The 21688-nt window shown below is 39.2% G+C and overlaps 3 protein-coding genes across 3 annotated transcripts in view; all 3 read left to right on the top strand.

Annotated features, from left to right (window-relative positions):
- Nucleotides 1-676, top strand: part of nelfb (negative elongation factor complex member B) — an 18716-nt gene extending 18040 nt beyond the window's left edge. The window contains exon 13 of the mRNA XM_035658074.1: nt 179-676. Within this exon, the coding sequence (XP_035513967.1) occupies nt 179-337 (159 nt within the window). The 3' untranslated portion in view covers nt 338-676. The remainder of the gene's footprint in view (nt 1-178) is intronic.
- A 6719-nt stretch (nt 677-7395) lies between these two features.
- On the top strand, nt 7396-8766 carry LOC118325942 (P2Y purinoceptor 2). The gene has a single exon (XM_035658808.1). The coding sequence runs from the start codon at nt 7412-7414 to the stop codon at nt 8411-8413; it is 1002 nt and encodes a 333-aa protein (XP_035514701.1). The 5' UTR covers nt 7396-7411; the 3' UTR covers nt 8414-8766.
- Nucleotides 8767-10596: 1830 nt separating this feature from the next.
- Nucleotides 10597-21688, top strand: part of arrdc1a (arrestin domain containing 1a) — a 14652-nt gene continuing 3560 nt past the window's right edge. Inside the window, exons 1-7 of the mRNA XM_035659231.1 lie at nt 10597-10785; nt 15408-15518; nt 15931-15981; nt 17949-18103; nt 18872-19054; nt 19651-19827; nt 20784-21378. Of these exons, the coding sequence (XP_035515124.1) occupies nt 10668-10785; nt 15408-15518; nt 15931-15981; nt 17949-18103; nt 18872-19054; nt 19651-19827; nt 20784-21378 (1390 nt within the window). The 5' untranslated portion in view covers nt 10597-10667. The remainder of the gene's footprint in view (nt 10786-15407; nt 15519-15930; nt 15982-17948; nt 18104-18871; nt 19055-19650; nt 19828-20783; nt 21379-21688) is intronic.

Genomic DNA, 21688 nt, shown 5'->3' with positions numbered 1-21688 from the left:
TTAAATAACATCATCTACATGCACAGACTGAAATTTAGTAATTTCACATATATATATATATATATATATATATATATATATATATAAACATATATGTGAGATAAAGCACTTGTGTTTGGTGTGTTTTATGTACTGTATGCACTGACACTTTGTATGATGCTGTGCCTGCTGACCACAGAGCAGCGAGCCAGTGAAGGAGCTGTTCACCCAGCTGACGGAGAAGCTGGAGGCCCAGAAGAAGAGCCCTCCTCCGCTGGAGGAAACCCCATCCCTGGACCTGGGGCTGCACCCGGTGACCGTCCCCACCACCGCCTCCACCCCGACTACACCTCTCTGAGGGCACAGCTGAAACAACAATCAGTGACTGACTGTAAATACAGCCACCAGTTGGCTCGTGAATTTTTAAAAAGACTGGACGTTTTACATTATTGATTGTTTTATGTTTATTGTTTCTTTAGATGTTTGTCTCTGAGAAGGTCTTCCAGCACTGACCGTGTAGTCCAGTGGCCAACAATTTTTCTTCAAGGGGGAGGGGAGGGGGCAACTTTTCTAAACTTTGTGCTCTTGCATTATTGTCCAAATATACAGTATTTTCATATGTAGTCGGGCTATCAGTGTGTTATATTAAACTGTCAGTAGAGCAACAAAGCTGTAAATAAACAATTATTTAGAAATACACAGTGGTGTTACTGTGTTCCAGGTAAAGTGAAAAGATGCAGTGCCAGATTTTGCAACACTTCAACACCTCTACAGATTGCATCACTTGATGAAACTGAAAATGTCTGATGTCTGTAGTTCTGTTTGGGTAACTCCCCTGGTAGCCACACAACACAAGTAGGCAGTGCAAGAGAAAAACAGGTAGTTTGTTTATCTGGGCTCAGCATACTGAAGACGACTTCAACACTGGTAAGATCTTCGATTATTTCTACATGAGCAACTAATGCCAATAGATGAGGCTTTGTATTGCTATTTTGCCTGGCATATTAAGTGAGTGTCTATGTGCACAGTATATACAGATACAAAATGTTTGCATACCTAAACACTGATCTTGATCATACTTGATGTACCGTTTCTGCAGTACATTTGAAAATGATGGGAAAACTCAGTTGGGGTTTCTTAAGTGTGAGGTCTATATTGGTATATATATACAGATTAAATACTAATACTGCATCTCTTTTATATTAATTCCTCAGTTTCTCATATAGATGATGTAAATGTCAACCAAAAAGAAACAGGAAAACCATACATATTGCAATTCAGATGCCTCAGAGTGGTAAATAAATGTGTCGAATCAACTCTGTAACAGCCTTGTTAAAGAAGACTGAACAATAGAAACATCACCAAGGCAGGATTTATTGCACTGCGCACACACATTATGTTTCACATACTGATTGTGTATGCTATCCATGGTCCTGAATGATCATTTTTATTTTAAACATGCTTCCTCGGCAGGTTTGAGGAGTAACAGTTTGTTGTCCGTGTAAGATAGTTTTTTGAATCAGGATACAAAAAAGGTCATTACTGTTATAGTCAGTAAAAATAATGTTCGTACAGTACACACATACATTACTAACACTTGACGGGTCTCACAACAGCACTCTGGTCTCGAATGGACCACACCTAATCACAGTCTGCGCCTCTGGTCAAGAAACTGGGTGGAAATTTCAGCATTACTAGCAGATACAGAAAAGGGAACAACACCACAGAACAGTGCGAGTTCTGCCTTCCAGCTATGAAAACGCTCTAAAGGCTACTGGCTGAATTTGCTTAAATACACTACAGAGGACATATTTTTGATGCTAAAAATCTTTTCTACAGTTACATTGTTCTGTTATCTTAAAGAATACCTAAAAATCATCTCATTGATATTTATTTTGCCATACCTGTATTTACAAATTTAACAGGTAATTAGTAATTGTTGGGGTCATTACATTTTTAAAGTAACCCTCCTGACTGTGCCCACTAGGCAGCTTCCCAGCTACTGTACACTGTGAAAGAGAAACAGCTGGTGTGTTACTGCACTCAAAGTTTTTACTGCCAGGACATGTATTACAACATACAAATATTCTGCTTGGAACAATAATGTGTGTCTGATATGTTTATTCCACAAAAAAAGTCTAATTTCCACATTAAAATCCTTCCATCTCCTCCTACCTCATTAAACCTTCCAGAATATCTGCATATGCAAATGTTGTTAATACAACAATAACAATAATAATAATTTATAATAATATTACAATAATTCTAAAGTTTTGCTGCTGGACACAAGATGTCTCATACTTCACTGTAAAGTCCATTCTCAGTGGATGTGCACTGGTGGCTTCAAGTTTCTACTGTGTTGTTTTTACAGTCTATACAAATATACAAATCATTGCCAAAAAGGCAGATTTGTTAGTATTTCCCTCATACATGTATTATTAGTTTGCCTGATCTAAACCCCCTCTGTGTAATTATTGTGGTGTAGATTGATGGATAAAGTCTGGTATATATGGGCTAACATGAGACCCCCCCCCCCCATCATTTTTAACAGTTAAGATGCAAAAAACTATTATTAAAAACCCTTAGAACATAATTGTTTTCGAATTTTGGTGGAACCTACAGCAGCAAACCAGCACCAAACAGTGACAAGAAAAACAACCCCAGGATATATGATATATTTGTTTTTTCTGTGAATGGGCCTTCATTTTTACAGCGCCACGTAAACAGCGGAAGCTGCCCTTCGATTGTGATTGACAGGGTGTCCATGACACGCCCGCCCCTATTTGGTCAAATTAACTTAGCCACAAGGCTGACCTTCGACCAATCACAGCGCAGTACGCTACCAGTACATCAGAGAATGTCTAATAAGATACATACTCAGCTAAAAGTGAGGCTAGTTCGTAGTATGGCGGGCGTGTAGCCTGAACATGAACGAGGGTGGATTAGTTTACTTTCTAAATCAGTGTTCTTTAAAGTCTTGGAGGAAACAAATTGGAAGTACCAGAGACCTGGAGACACATCCCATCCCAAATGATTTCAAATAACGCAAAAGGACACAATGAGCCCGCCCTGCGGGGGTCCGACGAATCTCCCACTTCAACTCCCAGCGGCGACCAGTTCTCCTTTATTTAGCAGTCAATCAGCCGATCAGCTGTCGAAACTCGACAGGTTGTAAAGTACCACCGTCGAAGACGCACAGATTCTCTCCCAATACGAGACACGGCCCCAGAGAATGTTTCAATGCTTCATAAATGAACTGCCTGACCACAGACGACCAATCAGCCACATCTAAATGCTGACACAGCTGCAGCCGCTGTAAGGCCGCACAGGATGTGGCGCTCTGATAATGTGTCAGTGGCCTTGCAGTGCCTGTCCAGCATAATGAGTCGAGCAGGATCCAGAAGGCTCTAACCAAGGTATTGAGCTATGAGGAAGCCAGGTACAAATAAACAAAAACAATTTGCAAAAATTGTGCACATAAATACACAAAAAACATGAAAAACAGACAGAGAAACATGGTGGAAAGTGAGGGAGCAGCCAAGTGAGTTTTGACATGAAAAAAAGCGTTTTAAATATAATGGTAAACACAAAAGTCTGAACAACCAACTCTCTTTTAACATAATTTTTTTGCTCCTTGGTTTTAAAAAGAATTTTTATTTTTGGTACTGTGCTTGCAAATTGTTGCTGGTACTAATACTGTATGAAGTGTAAGGGCAATTGGCTGTGCTGGATGTTACAGAGGAGAGAGAGAGAGAAAATTTTTTTTGGAATCAAGGTAATTCATTCATTTGTGTATGTCTCCCCAGTCTTGCCATAGAGCCTTGCTTAACAAATGTATACAATGTTGTTGCTGTACCTTGGATGTGCTTGCTGCTGTTGCTGCTGTGTGATGTTATTGATGAGTGGTAATGCATTTGTTAGGACCACCACGCCAAAATCCACCACCAGCCGTCACTGCCCATGGGTGCTAAGTTAAAGGAAAATAAGATGAATAAATAGGTGGAGAAACAGATGCAGATGCTAAGATACAGATCACAAGTGCTCACTGAAAGCTTTTAATAAGTATATAAATGGTGTGTGTAATAAGCTGTGGCCCTCACAGTCATTAGATCTCAACCCAACACTTATTGAAGGTAATAATGTAATAATAAAACCAATAATATAGATTAAAGACAATAAAAAAATACATAAGAGGGAGAAAACATTTTAAAATATTAAATAGAGTCATAAAAAAAAATACTAATTTGTATGATGAATTTTTAAGTCTGGTGGCACTGGAGGCTTGTAGTGGAACAACACCTTACATAGACACTTAACACTTATGCTGTACGTATATGTCTAACAAAACTGTTGCAACTTAGTGGTTAGAATGATTCCTTTGAATGGTCAACATGAAGTGTTCACTGACTTTTGCAAAGTACTTTACTTAGTGAAATGTTTTAAGGTTGATTGGGTTGCCGTATAGTCGACCACACAAGTTTGAAAATGTCAATTCACCTCATTGTGGGGAAGTGAAATGTAATGTGTTCTGTGTATATTTATAGACATAAACACCAATGATGCATCTCAGAAGAGGAAGTGAGTTTGTCTCCTTGAAGAGATCACCAATACACATCTAGCAGTAGATCAAATAAATACAGAATAAGGGGAAATCTTTTGGTAGAATGCTGTTCATCCCTCCTGTAGAGTTCTACACACTTGGAGAATCTATGAACTACAATAAGTCAATAAACTAAATTTGTATGGCACTTTTCATGCAGGTTAGAGCCATTCAGTGACAGTAAAGCAATATGGGACTAAACAAAATATGTAATAATAAAACTAATAAAACATGTAGATCAAAGACAGGGAAGTGAAAAGTAAATGGGTGTTATGTATGTATTTATAGACATGGGTCCAAATAATGCACCTTAGAACAGGAAGTGATTTTGTCATCTTGAAAAAAACCAATGGCAATCGCATCTACCAAGTGGACAAAGTAAGACGAATACTGTACAATATAACGTGCCGCAAACAATGCAAAAAGGTCAACATAGTTGAGTTTGCAGCTCTTCCCAAAGTCCAATTTATTGTATTGTGCTTAAGTACTAAAACAATTTTTTATTGCAAACCCCCTAAACTGAATAAAAACTAGAATCAGATCAAATCAGGGATGGTGGTGCAGTAAAAGTACCTTTTGAACTTATGTTTGAAAGAAGTCACTGACTCAGCGTGCTGTATTTCTTCAGGCAGGGTGTTCCAGAGCCTCTGGCTCTAACTCTGTCTGCCATAGTCTTCAGCAGAAAGTCTGACACAGATAAAAGGCCCCTGCCCAGAGTAAATCTAGATGGGTCGCATTGGGTGTCAGCTGCCTCCCCAGTTTGCTGTAAAAATGGTGTCAAATTGAACACATTAATTTAAAAATCAAAGAGAGATGAATTTACAAATCTGTTATGGACATATTTTAGTCTAAGTGATAGGCTTCAGTTCAATGAAAACAGATATTTTTTTGTATTTAGAAAAATGTCTAAAGATTTGGAAATAATTGGATTTTTTAAAATTTGACTTCTATTTAATGCTTCACTAATGTGCCACAATAATGTAATGTTTTTTTAGTTCCAATGTCTTTTGAGGGCTTTTTCAAGTAAATATTGATATATGTGATTGTTTGTGTTTAAATCAGCAAATATTTCTGACACCCCTTAAAGTCTCCATGCCACCCTCTGGCCATTTTTCTAGAGCAGCCCCCGCAACTGCCAGAGGATCTGTGCAGTGCAGGCAGGGTTGTACAGGGATAGATCTGCTACTCTGAAGAGTCAGACCATCTAGTGCCTTGTAAGTAACTAAAAGCACCTTAAAATCAATTCTAAAATGTACAGGATGTCAGTGTAAAGAGGCTAAAGCTGGGTGATGTGTTCAAACTTCTGTAGCTGTTCTCTGCAGTTTCTCTATTTGACATGTACAAAGGCTGTTACAGTAGGTGTGATTAAAGCACGTAAGATAGTTTCTGTATCTTTAAAACTTAAGATAGGTCTAATTCAGGCAATGTTCCTTAGTTAATGCAAAGCATGTTTGTAAAGCTTAAATTATTGTCAAAGAACACGCCAAGATTTCTAGCAACAGGATTATTCAGACAAATAACCAGTAGGGGGTGGTATTTGAATGTTTGTGTTTTCCAATAAGAAGAATCTCTATTTAGGTTGAGTCTAACTAAACAAAATTCTTAGACATCCAGTTTCTTACATCTATGAGGCAGTCCTGTAAAGAACTGAGCATACTGACGTCAGTGGGCTTATCGGGGACATACAAATGATAGTCATCAGCATAACAGTGAAAGGAAACATCATGTCTCTGAATAATACTACCTAATAGCAACATATAAAAAAATTGGTCCCAAAGTTGACACTTGGGGCACTCCATACTCAACAACAGCAAATAAGACTTTATGGTTGTTAATGAACAGAATTTTCTGTCTGAAAGATAAAACATGTACAATTGGAGCATGCTAACATACTGATGATCCTGGTCCGGGTGCCACTGGAGGACAGGTAGGAAACAACAGAGTACAAATAGTTTGTTGGTGTACTTCAGTATTTTTTTAAGGTATCTGTACTTTACATGACAATTTTTTACTTTTACTCCCTACATTTTAGACAAATAGATGTACTTTGCAGTCCTTACATTTTCAAATTAGTTTAGTTATTTAGTTTGGTTTTAATGCATTTTAAGGGAATTATTGATTATTTTTAGTTTTTGCATTATTGCACACTCAAGACCAGTGCATCCTTCAGAGAAACCAAGACAGTACTTTTTACTTTTATACTTTTCAGAGCCTGTTATATGAGTAAAGAAGTTGACTTGTACTTGTACTTTTAGTCTCTTTTTACACACATATCTGTATATCTGTATATCTGCTTGAGTACATAATGTGTGTACTTTTGGAAAATGGAAAGCATTCATCTTTGGAGGAAAGGTTCAAGTTATTTCCAGATCATTAGGATGAATGTAGACAAGAATATCCACAGCAGATTTCAAGGAGCCTCTGACCATTAGCTTTCAAAATACCTAAAAGAAAGTGTGGCCTAATAATCACATATTTATTTCAGTTTCACTTCCTTCATTTGAAAGGATTCATCACTGAAAATGTCAGAGACATACTATAGTTTGGCAAATTTACTTATGTTTATATATAACTAATTCTAATGAGAGTATAACATTCCTATACATCTTAGGGAATGTGCAATTGCCTTTGATGCTGTTCCATCAAGTGTCATCTGCTGTAATCTACAATCTAAGACTTCATCAATCTACACCACAATAATTACACAGAGAGGGTTTAGATCCTTTTCAGGCAAACTAATAATACATGTATGAGAGAAATACTCGAGTTACTTGAGTTATGTGATACTGAAGTTCTTTTCCCACAGGTGTGAGAAACAATAAGATCTTTGAGATGATGAAGCCTCTGGTGGATTCCTCACAGCTTGGGAACAGCAGCAATGAGTCTGGATCTTGCATGGGGGAGACCCAGAACGTGTCCATCACCACTCTCATGTGCCTGGTCTTCTTCGTGGGCTTCATCCTCAACACCTTCAGCCTTTGGGTGTTCTGGTGCCGGTTGCCCAGCTGGACCTCTGGAACCATCCTGCAGTTCCACCTGGCACTCAGTGACGCCATCGCCACCCCAGTCACTCCCATGATGGCGGTGTACTTCGCCATGGGCAACAACTGGCCCTTCGGTCGATTCTTGTGCCAGGTCAAGATCTCCCTGCTCAGTTCACATTTCTATGGCAGCACCATTTTCCTTACTCTCATCAGCATCCATCGGTACACAGCTGTGGTGCAGTACAACAGAAGCTCCTGCATGAAGCAGAAGGAGTTTGTCAGGAAGCTGTGTGCAGGGGTTTGGTCCCTGCTACTGATCCAGGCTCTGATCTACGCTTTCATGCTTCCTCCAAGTAAAGAGGGCAGTCACAGTCAATGCCTCACCATCCATCAGAGCAACCTGACAGATGTCTACTTCATCATTAACTTCATCCTGTTCATCTTTGGCTTTCTCCTCCCTTTCCTTGTGTCAGCTGTTTGCTATGGTCGCTTGGCGAGCACCTTAACTCGCCTCAACATCAGCACAGCGAAAGGCTTGAGAGTCAAGGTGAAGTCTCAGAGGATGATAGGCGTGTGTCTGGTGATATTTGCATTGTGCTTTCTGCCTCTGAACGTTATACGAACCGTGGGAGTGGTACTAAAAAAATTCTACCCGCAACAGTGCCGTGCTCTTCTGCAGATCGAGACGGCGTATTATGCATCCTGGATTTTAGCGGGAGTGAACAGCTGCCTGGATCCACTGTTGTACTGTTTTGGGTCACAAAACTTTCGTGATGCATTCGGATCTTTCAGGATTGGGCAGGGAGACGTTCCGAACAGAAGTGATTCAGAAATGACTGCAAATCAGTAACATGGAGTCATGCACAACAACTGAGTGGGACTGACATTGGAGGCCCAGGATTTAATGTTTGTGGAAAGTTTATATTAGTGAACTCTCTATTGAAATCCATACAATCTAAATTCTTGGTCAGCTGACAGTACAAGCCCTGTAAAGAAGATTTCCCTGCAGATCTCTTATTTATATGTTTTTTTTTTCTTCAAATTTTACAATAACATTTTAGAGACACATCTATACATATATGTATCTATATTCTGGACAGGTAATTCCTTTTAATACTTTAGTCGCAGTGTCACCTTTTTGAACGCATGCTCATTCCGTGGTAAAGTTTGCAATAATAAATATGTAATGTCTGGTTATACTTTCAAAATAAAGCTTTCTGAGAAAAAAGACTACTTGGTTAGGTTCAGGAAATTATCCTGCCTAACAAGTCATCATTGACTTTTGGTTCTCCTGAGTGAAAGTCCTGTGTTGTGTTTGTTTGATCCATCCATCCATCCATATATCCACACCTCCCTCCAAATGCAGTTTTGTCAGTCTTTATACTGCTGCTGGTACAGCACCTTTATACACGTGTACTTTTCACATCTAGGCAAGGCAAAACGTGACAATAACACAGTATCCTCTAGTCGATCAGTGAGTCTAGTTTGACTTTTTGGCAAATTTGACTTTGTTGCTGAGAATTATATGAAAATATTGTAGCCCCTCTCGTAAATGTGAAGCTACAGTTAGCAGCCTAAAGTGTGTCACAAAGACTGGAAACAGCCTTGTCCTGGACAAAAGTTAAATCCACTTACTAGCACCTCTAAAGCTAACTAATTAACATGGTATATCTATGAAAAGAGAAGAATAAAAAACCTTTTCCTGGTGGTTTTATGCAGAACTGTTTCTCATATTCAGCTAACCAGCTGCTTGTTGTACAGACTTGAGAGTGTCTCATTTCTCTCTCAACAAGAAAGCAAATCGGCTGCAGAATCTTTGGGATATTGTACAATTAAAAAATAGGTGAGAAATTGTTTTTTTACACTACAAAAGGTACAAGAAATATCAATGCCTGACAACACAATTAGAAGGGTATATTTTGTGTAATATTTTGAAGTGTACTTCCTCAGCCTTATAAGGTAAAAGCAAGTTTATGTCCTTAATTAAAGTTCTCCAGAAAGGTTTGGCGGACATGCTTATTGTTCACTTTACATGTTGTTAGTTAGCTGTGTTAGTCTAATTACATCCAATATCAATAATAAGGCTGTGTTATATTATTCTCAACATAACATGAGTACTTTATTGAAACAAATATACCACAAGTTTAAACATTCTGTGTATACAGCTTGAGTGTAATCACATATAAGCCTAAGTGTAAGGGGACTAAGCTAATTAAAAATAAAACATACATTTAAAAAAGCTTACATTGGTTTGTATGTATTAACAGCTTGTTTGTACATTCAGATATAGAAAAACTATAGTTGGTATGGACATTGAGTTCTATAGTTTGTATGCTTAAAATTTGGATTTGTGAATATATGATTCGGTTAATAATAAGCAAATCAATCGACAGAACTGTGAACAGAGATTCCTGTCATATTCCATAAATCCAAACAATACATTTCCCAAAGTAACATAACATGAGGATATGTGATCGGCAATGACTCAAGACAATTTACTCCACAGTTGTTTTGTATGTGGGCAAAACCAAATGAAATGTACCAGTGCCTCTCTAAGGTCTCCACAAAAGGTATAACTTCCATCAATGTCTTTCTTGAGTTTCTGCGTACAATGATTTGTTGGATAAAACCTGTAAGCAATTTGAAGGAAAACTTTTTCCCAACAAATATCTCCATCAAAAGAGGACCAATGTGATAAGGCAAATGAATAAATAAATAAATAAACACGCCAGGGGTCAACATAAATAAATAGAAAGTGACTTACATGAAAGCACTGAATTGGGAGAACAGTCTCATCGTTTTAAAAGCTTTTTTTGGTGTTTGTTTATCTATTTATTTATTTTAAGTTATTGTCTTAATATTTATGGAAAGCCAATATAAAGTCAATATATAAAAAGTTTGTCATTATTTTGAGATGGACAGTATGGGACTCACAGGAGGCACAGCTTACATCAACATCACATCATCATAAACCCTGATCATCTTTCTCATCTGGAAGAGGGCGGTGACGTCCGCAAATGGGGCGGGGACTGAGAGTCGTAAACGTGCGTGCTGCCGCCGATACGCACAGGTGATCCGCAGTCTCGCCGTGGATCGGTGGAAACATGGGGAAACTTCAGGAGTTCGAGATCACGTTCGACAAAAACAAAGTGGTGTACAGTCCGGGAGAGTCTATCACCGGAACCTTGGCCATTAAACTGGGCCAGGCGCTGCAGTGCAAAGGTAAGAGCCCGCTAATACTGCGGGTATTTCGCCTACATTTGCGCACCTGTTGGGGAAAACGTCGCCGTCGCTCAACAAGGAAGTAAGATGTTCAGCAAAGATTAGTGTAAGTGTAATGTAGGCCTCTCACACTGTGGCTGAACTGTGGAAACAGTGTGATAATGTTATGTATGGCTCTGTGTGCGGTAGTAATGGGACTTGAATGGTCATTTCATACAGCAGCTCTACGGTATGATGTTCCTGTAATATTACTACAGACTCTAGGTTTCCGTAAGAGATCATAATTGAACCTAATTGGACATTGGGTGTGGTTTTCTCTTGTGTTATAACATAAACTTAGTGACAGGGCCGTAACTAGGATTTTTGAAATATGAACTCCCTCTCCCACATAAATATTTGACTTCACACCAAAAATAGACTGACGTTGTTGTCTCAATATTCTATGTATTCAGTGAAGCGTTAAGTTCCATATTCTGTGAATGTTGTTTTCCATCATAAGGGCCTATTTCCTGTGAAAACCACACCTCTACAGAACCTTCCATGAACTCAGAGAATCAGGTTTCCAGCTTTTGGACATTGCATTCCTCAGATAAATTATTAGAAATTTAAAATCTAATTCTTAAGTTTCCAAATTAAAACTATGTGGTTTTCATTGGGAAATTCTAGTGGGGAAATAATGGAACTTAAAACAATAAAATAGTTCAAACTTGTTTGAGTAACAGCTACTGGAATCAGTCTATAAAATATCCCGCAACACGGAGCGTAAAACCCAGCAGTTCTGAAAATCCCCTCACAATCCCAGAAAAAAAATCTAAACATGACCTCAGTTTCCTCAACAGTAGTTTCAGCCCTGCCTGAAGCCATCCACTGTATATTACTGTCTGACATGTAGCAGCTACTGTATGACTTTATCAGGGTTCTGTGGTCTGTTAGTGTGCAGTCTGAGGTCTCCAGGCTGTTGGGTGTCTACAGTGTGATGCTCTTTGTAAGGGTCCAGAAAGACGTTGGAGGACTGGTCTCATTGTGTCATGTTAGAGATCTTGGATCAGATAGCCGACAGGTGTTTACTGCAGTTCCTGCTGAGACAAAACAACTTCACTTTATCAACTCATCTGTTGATGGTAATCCACTTGTTACCAGTGTTGGGCTAGTTATACATCCAGTTTTATCCAAAATCGAAAGAGTATTGATTTCCTGTAATGTAAGACAAGGAAAAACAGCACATACTCACATTTGAAAATCTCGAACTATCAAATGTGTTCACACATTTGCTTGAAAAATGACTTAAACAGTAGTTTAGAGAATAGTTGTGGATTCAGTTTTTGTTAATCAACTAATTGATTTATCAACTAATAGTTGCTGCTTGAAGAAGTGCTTGAATAGCTCATTAACTGATTAGTCATCCAACAGAAAATGAATCGACAACATGAATTATTTAAACCATTTATGAAGCAAAAATGCCAAACCTTTTCTGGTTCCGGCTTCCCTATTGAAGCAAAGACGGACCGTAATAGTTTGTATAATCTAATTGTAACATTAAACCACTACTGAATCTCAATGTTGACATTTACATACAACTAATGAATAGCAGGGAAATATTTTACCATCTGTCTGAATCTCTGGTTTTGTGGTTTTCAGGTTCATAAGTTCAGAACTAGAATTCAGCTGCTCATCTGAACTCGACAGAATGATTGTTTGTCCTTGGCAGCCTGAATGTTGCTGAATGTTGTTTCATGGAAAAAGGAGATGACTGGTTGCTCTGTATACTCAACCGTAAATCAGTGTGTTGGTGCTCTTGGGAGTCAAAAAAATATTAACAAGGAAGGAAATAGAAAATTAAAGCTGTTATTGCAGTGGTGTCCATTGACTGGATGCGTTAAAGTATCCTGGTAGCCAAGAATTTCTGTCTGTATGGGCTTCCTCATTTTCTGTGTTATCTCACCTCATTTTGTTTAGTTTTTTAGTGTTATGTTATTATCTGGGTCATGTGACTGCCTTCCATTGGTTGTTGCTGTCATAGGGGAGGCCACACCTGTATTGTTTGTGGTCTAAAGCCCTGACGAAGACCTATAGTGGTCAAAACATGTTGGCTTTTTTATGATTGAGCCACTACAATAAAGGCTTTTTAGTATTCCATTTCCTTCGTCATTTTTTGCTGGTAATGTTAATGCTAAGAGCTGAATCCTTAAAGAATTCCGTATTAGTGGCAGAATGAACCAGATTATTGCAGATCAGAGTTTTTCATCTTGAATTTTGGTGTCTGAATTTCACCAATCCAGTTTTGGAGATATATTGGAGACACTTTGTGAAAGCTACTGTACAATGTGCAATAAAAAAAATCATACAGATGAAAATGAAGAAGCTGTAAAATGCTCTAAAATATTCAGTGATATTTCAATTTAGTTTCAGTTGTGGTTAAATTTCACAATCATGTGTTCAAGTGTTTATAAGACACCAACCATTACGGCTTTTCTTTGCTTTTGCCATACTTCTGTATGTGTGGACTTGCTGTTTTTCTCTGCAAATATAATTGTAAATAAAATATCTTTCATTTATCCTTTAATTGAAAACAGAAAGGTTAATGAGTAATAAATTAATTGTTTGTTGCAACCCCTAAACTGGATGATACCCATGACCTATGAATACAAACATAAACTGGAAAAAGGAGCAAATGGCACTTCCATTTCAGAGCAACAGCTCATCTAAATGTTCTGCTTTTGAAACTGGAGATCTCAAAAGCTTTGCTGTGACAAAGTGTCAGATGATAATTGACGCACTTGGATGTGGACTTGCTGAGAGAAGCTTTTATGTGTTTGGGAGTTTCTGTTTGAATGCTTGCGGGGCCTCCAGTCTGTTTACATTCCTCTTCAGGTAGAGCTGGTCGGACCGCAGGCTTCACTGCGCCACCTCCCAGGAAACTCTCACCTGCAACAGTTTGAATCACAGATGGATTATGAAGTGGGTTGGGCACTGAGATAAGAGACACATTACTACACAAATATTGACATTGCGTTAGAAATCAAATGCGTTTCAGTCACTGTGGTTCAGCTTTAAGATGATGGATATGATGGCGTTACTAGAGGACTCCAAAGGCAAGAAGGTAGCACCGAAACCAGGACAAAGTTGACCAATGTCAGTTTGACCTATTTATTCTGGCCATGGCAAACAAACATGCTAATGTTTTAGCACCTTGGCTAAAATGTTAGCACGTTTGTCAACTTGGAAATTTGATCGTGTGTCTTTTTGCCTTTGGACCATATGAGCTGTAACTGTTAATACAGGACTGTTTCAGGGATGCAGAATAGAAGAACTGAAGAAAATAAATCTGCTTTTATACTGTTTAGTTTTTAGACTGATGAATAGTTGCATTTTATTGCATCTGGGTCTGTCTTTCCTGGTCTGGGCCCATGATTTCCAGTGAACCTGCACAGAGCCCTGACCTCAACCCCAACCAACATCAGTCCTCACTAATGCTGATGTGCCTGAATGTGAGCAAATGCCTGCAGCCAGGTTCCAACATATGGTGGAAGCCTGGAAGGCTGGTGGAGGCCGGCGTGTGGTGTAATGTTCAGCTCTTTACATACCTTTTAATCATGTAGAGTAAAGCTGTTTTTGGCAGATATCATTGACTGTTGGTATCCTCAACAAAACAAAATAGCAATCTTAAAAACTCATGACTTCTCACATTTATCTTTATTCTGCTAATGCTCATTTTTACCCCAATACAAAAATGAAATTCATTTGATTCCAAAACGAACTTGCTGTACACTTCTCAATGAACAGTAGTAGTCTGTAGTTAACCTATTACATTGCTCATTTGCTCATAACCATTGAAAACTGAACAGAGGACCCTCTTTATGTAGCCTATTGAACATGACAAACTCATAATAGCCCCAGAAATCTGAGGGAAATGCTAGTGCTGTTTTAATGTCAGAAAAAGGGTGTTAAAGTAAATTATTACAATCAATATTTCGGGGCGCCCTGGTAGCTTACTATGTAGAGTGCTGCCCAGGTTTGATTCCCCTTTGCTTCTCCTTTACTGCATCTCTCTCTCTCTCTGATTAATTCTTTTTCATAATCTGAGCCCACTGGGCAGGGTGACACTGTGCAGGAAGTCAGTCAATGCAGGTAACCTGTTATCCTAGAGCCATTTTGCATATTAACAATACAATACAATAGACCTTTTCTACAGCAGCCATTGTGACCATTCAGGTCAAACAGAGTCAGTGCTGCTATTGTGCATGTTGGCTCTGCTACCCTGAATGGAATCTTAATTAGTATCATTAGTAAAACCTGTGATTACCCTACTGTTACATGTCAAAATGGCTGCTGTGAAAAAGGTCTATAGGTGTTAGCTTTTTAAGTTTCAGTTTGGGCCTGAGTCACACAGACTTTCTTCAGTCACAGAACTGCAAGAGTGCTCGGTTTCATACCACTTCTCTCTGTCTCTGCGCCTCAGTGTAATACACTCGTTGATCTTATTTGATTCTGCCTGTAGAGAAAATGACATTAATGACTCTCCCTAATGACATTATTTGCTCATGAGAAGTGTTTCATGCTGCAGTTGCTTAGTAATGTCTCTGTGGCTGAAACCTCCAATGTCTGTGTGTTCTTATCTGCAGCCATCAAAGTGAACTGCAACGGTTTCTGTGGCATCACCAGCAAGGTAAATGATACGGCGTGGACAGTGGAGGAACAGTACTTCAACAGCACCGTCTCCGTTGCAGATAAAGGTACGCCGCCGAACAGTTGAAGCGCTCATTACAAACCTCATTTTTTAGTTTGATCCACCCCGCAGTTAGCATCAGTAGCTGCAGTTACCAGCCGCAGATTAAAGACCTCACCTGGCTTTAAATACTTGCTTGTGAGTTGGTTTACGACAGGAAATGTTACCACACACAAAGTGAAAAACGAGCCACACATTCAAAAATCTTTTTGCAACAATAAAACAATATATTCTTTTATTTTTACATTGTGGAAAATAAAACTAGTGTGGTTAAAATAACTGAGGTGTAAAGACTGTGGGAGTGAAGGTTCCCACACTGCATGCAGCCCTGAGGCATATGTGCCCTGGTGGGAAACAGCAGGGCGATTGTTACTGTTTCCACTGATGGATGTTATCTGTGCTCTCTGTGTCCCGCACAGGAACCCTGAAACAGGGAGAACACACTTTTCCCTTCAAGTTCCTCATTCCAGGTAGGAGCGTGGAGTGATGGGATGAACACTTGTCACTACACATTCTTTCCTATGTTTATGTCTGTGTGTGTGTTTTGCCCTTGCTTTTCACAGCCTGACAGACATGTCCCGGCATGTTTATATTTACCCTAATTCTGTTATGGTTCAGCAGCAGTGAGGATGGGACTCTTATCCCATCATTCACTGGGGCTCATGAGTGTTGGGTGAAACACTGCACTGATTTCCAGTATTTGTTCGAACCAGCACAACTATTATACCAAGGTAGTGTTTTTGACAGTTTTGATGAACATTTAAATTGCGACACTTTAAAGGAGTGTGTAGGATTTAGTGGCATCTAGCGGTGAAGTAATGTATGATGTAATGTTTTAACATTACGTCAACTAAAATGTGCGTTATACGTTACGTCCTGACCTGGCGTCTCGTCCTCTACGTTTTGCTGAACTTCAGTAGGTTAGCTGTGGACAAATCACATTGCAAGACACCAGTATATTACCACAAGCTTCTTTTCTGCATTATGTACTGGGGGAAAAAAGTTCTGTTGGAACAAATCATACCAATGCTGATATGTCTGTGATAGGCCAATATCAGCTAATAATATCGGCTAATTGGTACATCAGTCAGGGTTGATGCAGTGCATTTGACACGATTTTATTCAACACAGTGTGATTCAATGCAAAATAATGCAATTCACTACAGATAGTTTGATTTTATTTCTTTGTTTTTTCTTGAGCAGCTTGAGAAACCGCTTAGACAGGAGGAATCAATCTGAATATACAGTTAAGGTCACATTTATCAGCAATAAAGGCAAAAGGCTTCTACTAATGATTTTACTGATGCATAGATGTTAGAAACCGTGCATCCCAAGTTCAGACCAAATTGTATCCAATTTACACTTTTTAAATCGTTACAGTTGCATCTCGAACTTTTATGCCGGTGTACTGAAGTGAATTGGTGAATCTTACCATCCCTAATATACTCACATATATAGATATGTGTTTTCTTTATTATTTAGAATTGTTCTCTTTTTTTTCTAGTCATTCCTTTATGAATTGCTTAACTGGGGATATCATCAAACGGAGTTTTCTCTCTGACAGAGAGCTGGTGTATGTGACTTTTGAGATGCCTGTTGTAGAGCATTTGAATACAAGAAGACATGAGTGTGTCTCTTACAGTATGAGATTTCCATCCCATTGTAGTCACCGTGTCACTCACATGATGTCAACAGCTGTCAGATTGTTCCACTTACTCATTACTGTGAGCACTCCCTCATGACATCAGCACATTTTTTATTGACTCTTAGACAACAATAAGGAAATTATTCTCAGATACTAGAGATATTAGATTATGAAATATTACCTTTGTATTTAAAAGAGTAGGCTTAAAATCATCACAAAACTGATATCTGTTATCTCCAGATAATGAGACAGAAAACATGTTGGTGTCTTAGGGTAATGAGATTAATAACTTGTGATGTCCAAATAATGACCTTAAACCTTGAGACGCTTTAAGTTTTAACTTTTATTTTGGTAGGCATTTTTGGCACAGTCATGAATCTTGGAGAGCTGTACAGCTTGTACAAATTGTTGCCATGGTTAATTCTCACGCAGGAAAGAACACAGCCAGGCCTTGTGTTTATCTTTTGTTAGGCCACTTAACCTGCTGGATTTTTCCAGGTAAAGCCTTCTCCGCAGTGAGGAACATCACAGAAACTCAAAAGCAACCCAACCGGTATTTTTACTGATCTATCACCTGAAACGCGTGTGTGTTTTCACCGCTAGAGTGCCTGCAGGTGTATCAGTACACTCTCTGGAGTCTTGTTTTCATGTTTACACAAGAATTTAGGAAAAGAACTGCTCATGTATCAGGTTTTTAAAGGTTATGGAACAAAAAGACAATAATGACAAGCTGTTATACTGTATTTGCTATTGTGTGATAAAACTAATACATATTTGACTTCTTTCCCACAGAATCTGCTCCTACCTCTTTTGAAGGCAACTATGGCAGGATCATTTACAGAGTGAGGGCTTTTATTGACACGCCGCGGTTTGCCAAGGACTACAACACAGAGAAAGCATTCTACCTGCTAAGACTTCTAAACCTGAATGAAGTGCCAGACATATGGGTGAGACATGATTAGACGTGTGTGTATGGTGTATCTTTGTCAGAGCAGGGCACGAGGCTGATGTTGGTCTGCAGAGTTAAAAAAAAATTAAATCTCTAAACAAAGATGTAAAATCTACAGTTTGTTGTTTTAGGGGTATTTTTCCTAATAATAGATAATACAGCTGCAACAATTAGTCACTCAATCGATTACTTGTTGACTATAAAATAAATTGCCAACTATTTTGATAATTGATTGTGTCTTTTTTTTTTAAATGAAAAATATCCAAATTCTCTGATTTCAGCCTCTCAAATGTGTTAGTCCTCTACGACGGTATGCTATATGAAGTAACAAATGTAGAGGTTATAATATAAACAATAATCATTGATACAAAATACGTGAAATTCTTTGTTTAAAAGGTACACTCCATAAATGTATTATAGCACCCTACAACAGCCTGTCTGATCATTGTCAGAGTTCTAAACTGAATATCTTAAACCTGTAATGACACAGCACCATGTAACTCCCCCTAAAACCACTAATTGTTGTTTTTACTTCTTTATTTGTGTGCTGATTAAACAAATGAAATTAGTGAGCATATTCACTTTGGATTGAGTCAGCTCTGTCCTTAATCGAGGAAATGAGAGTGATATGTCTCTTGTCATCGACCTTGCAATCTATGGGAAAGGAAACAAATAAGTGTATCAGATTGTTGAACTATGTGTGTCAGTCTTGATAAATCTGTGATGTTGTAATCCCCCCCCACACACACACACACATTCCATGCAGGGATCCTGTTCATCTGCAGTGACCCAGCAGTTCTCCTACATGCTAGTGAAAACAGGCACAGTGGTCATGAAGGCCCACACTGACATGAAGGGTTACACACCAGGCCAGATCATCCAGGTGATGACCAACATTCACAACGAGTCTGGCAAGAACACGGGCAACATGGCGGCCAGCCTGATGCAGGTACACTCTTTTTACAGCTTAGACCAAACCTGCAAGGAACCAAAATGTAACTTAACAGAGCAAGAGTGTTTGAGGAGGCCAGAAAAACAAACTAAAGCTAAAAGCTGTGTGGAGCTGCAGAATGTGGTTGATAGGAGCATACGGTTAAATTAAACAGATTCAGTGTTAAAAGACCAAAGTCAATAGTACTTTAGTCTGCTGTCTACTCCTGTTGTAGACAGGCCTTAGGATAATCTTTATAAGTTCCTTAATACTTTTTTTTTGAAAAAGGAAGTTAAACTAAAAAAGATTAAGATTATCCTTATTCTTAAATCATCAACACAGAACAGAAAACAGGGCTTCCGTAGATGGATGTGTAAATAGGCAACTGTTTGCTAATATGATAGCCATATGAACTTTATAAGGACATTATGTGCCAATGATTTACAGCTTTATGCAGTGCCTGCAAGTGGCTGGAACATTTATTAAAATATTAAGTAATTAAGACAACAGCTGATTCCCTGTCTAAAAGGCCACAGTAATATATCTTTGTGTTTTTTATATTCACTGCCCTTTGTGGAGACTCTGAGAATCTCCATGTCCTCATGTGTTTTCAGAGAGTGACCTATGAGACAAAGAGGCCCACCCATGATCTGAGGACAATAGCGGAGGTGGAGGGCGGTGTGGTGAAGGCCGGCAAGGAGGTGGAGTGGAAGGAGCAGATCATTATCCCTCCTCTTCCTCAGTCGTCCCTCGTTGGCTGTGATCTTATAAAGATGGAATATTATGTCAAAGTAAGATGCTCCTCCTCTGTTACACTATCAGCACTGTTAGCTTATAAAGTCTTTTGATTGTTAGACAAACAGTTGGCCATTTGAGACATCTATCATTATGGCCACTTTTATTCATGTACCTCCCTCTGTAAATGTGATGGAAATTTTACATGTCGGTCTCATGTCTGAATAAGTGCCAGAAGCCCTCACGATAACAGATAGATGATAGTCAGTATGCATGGAAATGGCTTAAGTTTGACATTCTGCTGGCATAATGATCAAATAAACACAGTATTTGCTGGATGAAGTGATGATGTTCTCCTCCTCCAGCTCCTCATTAAATCACATCATTATTAATTCTAGTAGTCAACAGATAGGGGTTTTCAGTGGCTAAAGCCAATGTATAATGGCAATGTCAAAACAAACTAATATACATGCTTATCTTAGCCAGTAACAGTTCTTATTAATAATGAAACAGAAATCTACACTTATGCTGTATATTTCAGAATATGACTGGTATTTAAGTATAAATATAAATATATATATATATATATATATATATATTTAACGCAAACAAGTAACTGTTTTAGATTATATTTGCTGTCATGCAGAAAAAGACATAGAAAAGAAAATAGAAGTCTATCTGCCTTTACAAAGGTAAGGTTTACAAAATGCTATTAGTTTGACTTTGTGGCTGTTGGCTTGTGGTCAAATAATTTTATGAGCTGGCTTTAGCAACACCATGGGCTTAACGTCACACAGACCTTCATTAGTTGCAAACGTTCAGTTTACCATTCACCAAAAACATGAGCACATTCATTGAACAAGTTAACACTGTCAGCCGATTCCAATTATTCATACTCATTATCTATGTACTTGTGTCCTCTAGAAAGCAATGAAACTCCATTAGGTTGGCTATATATTCTGTATTCCTCCAGGAAATGTAACTTACATTTTCTTTTCCTCTGATTAATCAGGTCAGTCTGAAGTCTCCAGACGTCATGTTGACGTTACCCATCCACATCGGGAATGTCTCTCTAGACAAAAAACGGCACCCTTCCAAAAGAGCAGCTCCTCCTTCCTCTGCTGAAGACACTCTGGCCTCTGCCTCTACTCCCGACACTTCCACCTCTGCCTCCACCCCCGACACTTCCACCTCTGCCTCCACCCCCAACACATCCACCTCCACTTCTGCCACCACGCCCACGCTGCCACCTCGTCGTGCCCCAAAACCTGCTCCCCGCCCTACTCCGCGCTCCAGGATGTCCTCCCATAACTCCCCCAGTGCTCCGCCAGCTGAGTACCACCAGGGGGCAGAGGGTGGGACTCCAGTTAATGACGGCTTCCCCAACAAGCGCCAGTCCCAGTTGGTATCACCCAACGCTTTCAGCTATGCCCCTGGCCTCTTTTTCTCCCAGAACCAGCACCACGGCGGGCCCGGCACTGCACCTGGCGAGCCTGCGTTAGGTGGGTCCATGGGGGCCACAGCACCTTATGCCCCTGGGGGTGCTACCTCGATGCCTTCACTACTCATTCTGCCTCCAGACTACGGCACCTCAGCATATCCACACGGTCAGTTGGCACGCGCTCACTCTCTACTGTACCAACCTGGCTCTGGTCATGAATGTAGACTGGAATGTAGAGAAGAAGGCTGTAATTTCAACACATACTCATCAACTTTAAAGGTTATATATACGAAATTCACTTACCACTAGATGTCACACTAGAGCACCAGGATTTTGTTTGTTATTCTTTCCAACAATCACCAACTGTGATTTGGTCAAAATAAACCATTAATTCACCGAGTTATATGTGAACATTTTCTTGAAAAGGGCAATCATGGCGCCCAGTTAGCTCAGTGGGTAGAGCTGGCGTCCCATGT

The sequence above is a fragment of the Morone saxatilis genome, unplaced genomic scaffold, assembly GCF_004916995.1.
Source record: "Morone saxatilis isolate NCDOM2014 unplaced genomic scaffold, NCSU_SB_2.0 Contig16, whole genome shotgun sequence".
NCBI lineage: Eukaryota > Metazoa > Chordata > Actinopteri > Moronidae > Morone > Morone saxatilis.
This window is presented reverse-complemented; position numbering and strand designations above follow the sequence as displayed.

Coding starts and splice junctions, on each gene's coding strand:
- LOC118325942 (XM_035658808.1), top strand. CDS start 7,412: ATGATGAAGCCTCTGGTGGATTCCTCACAGCTTGGGAACAGCAGCAAT.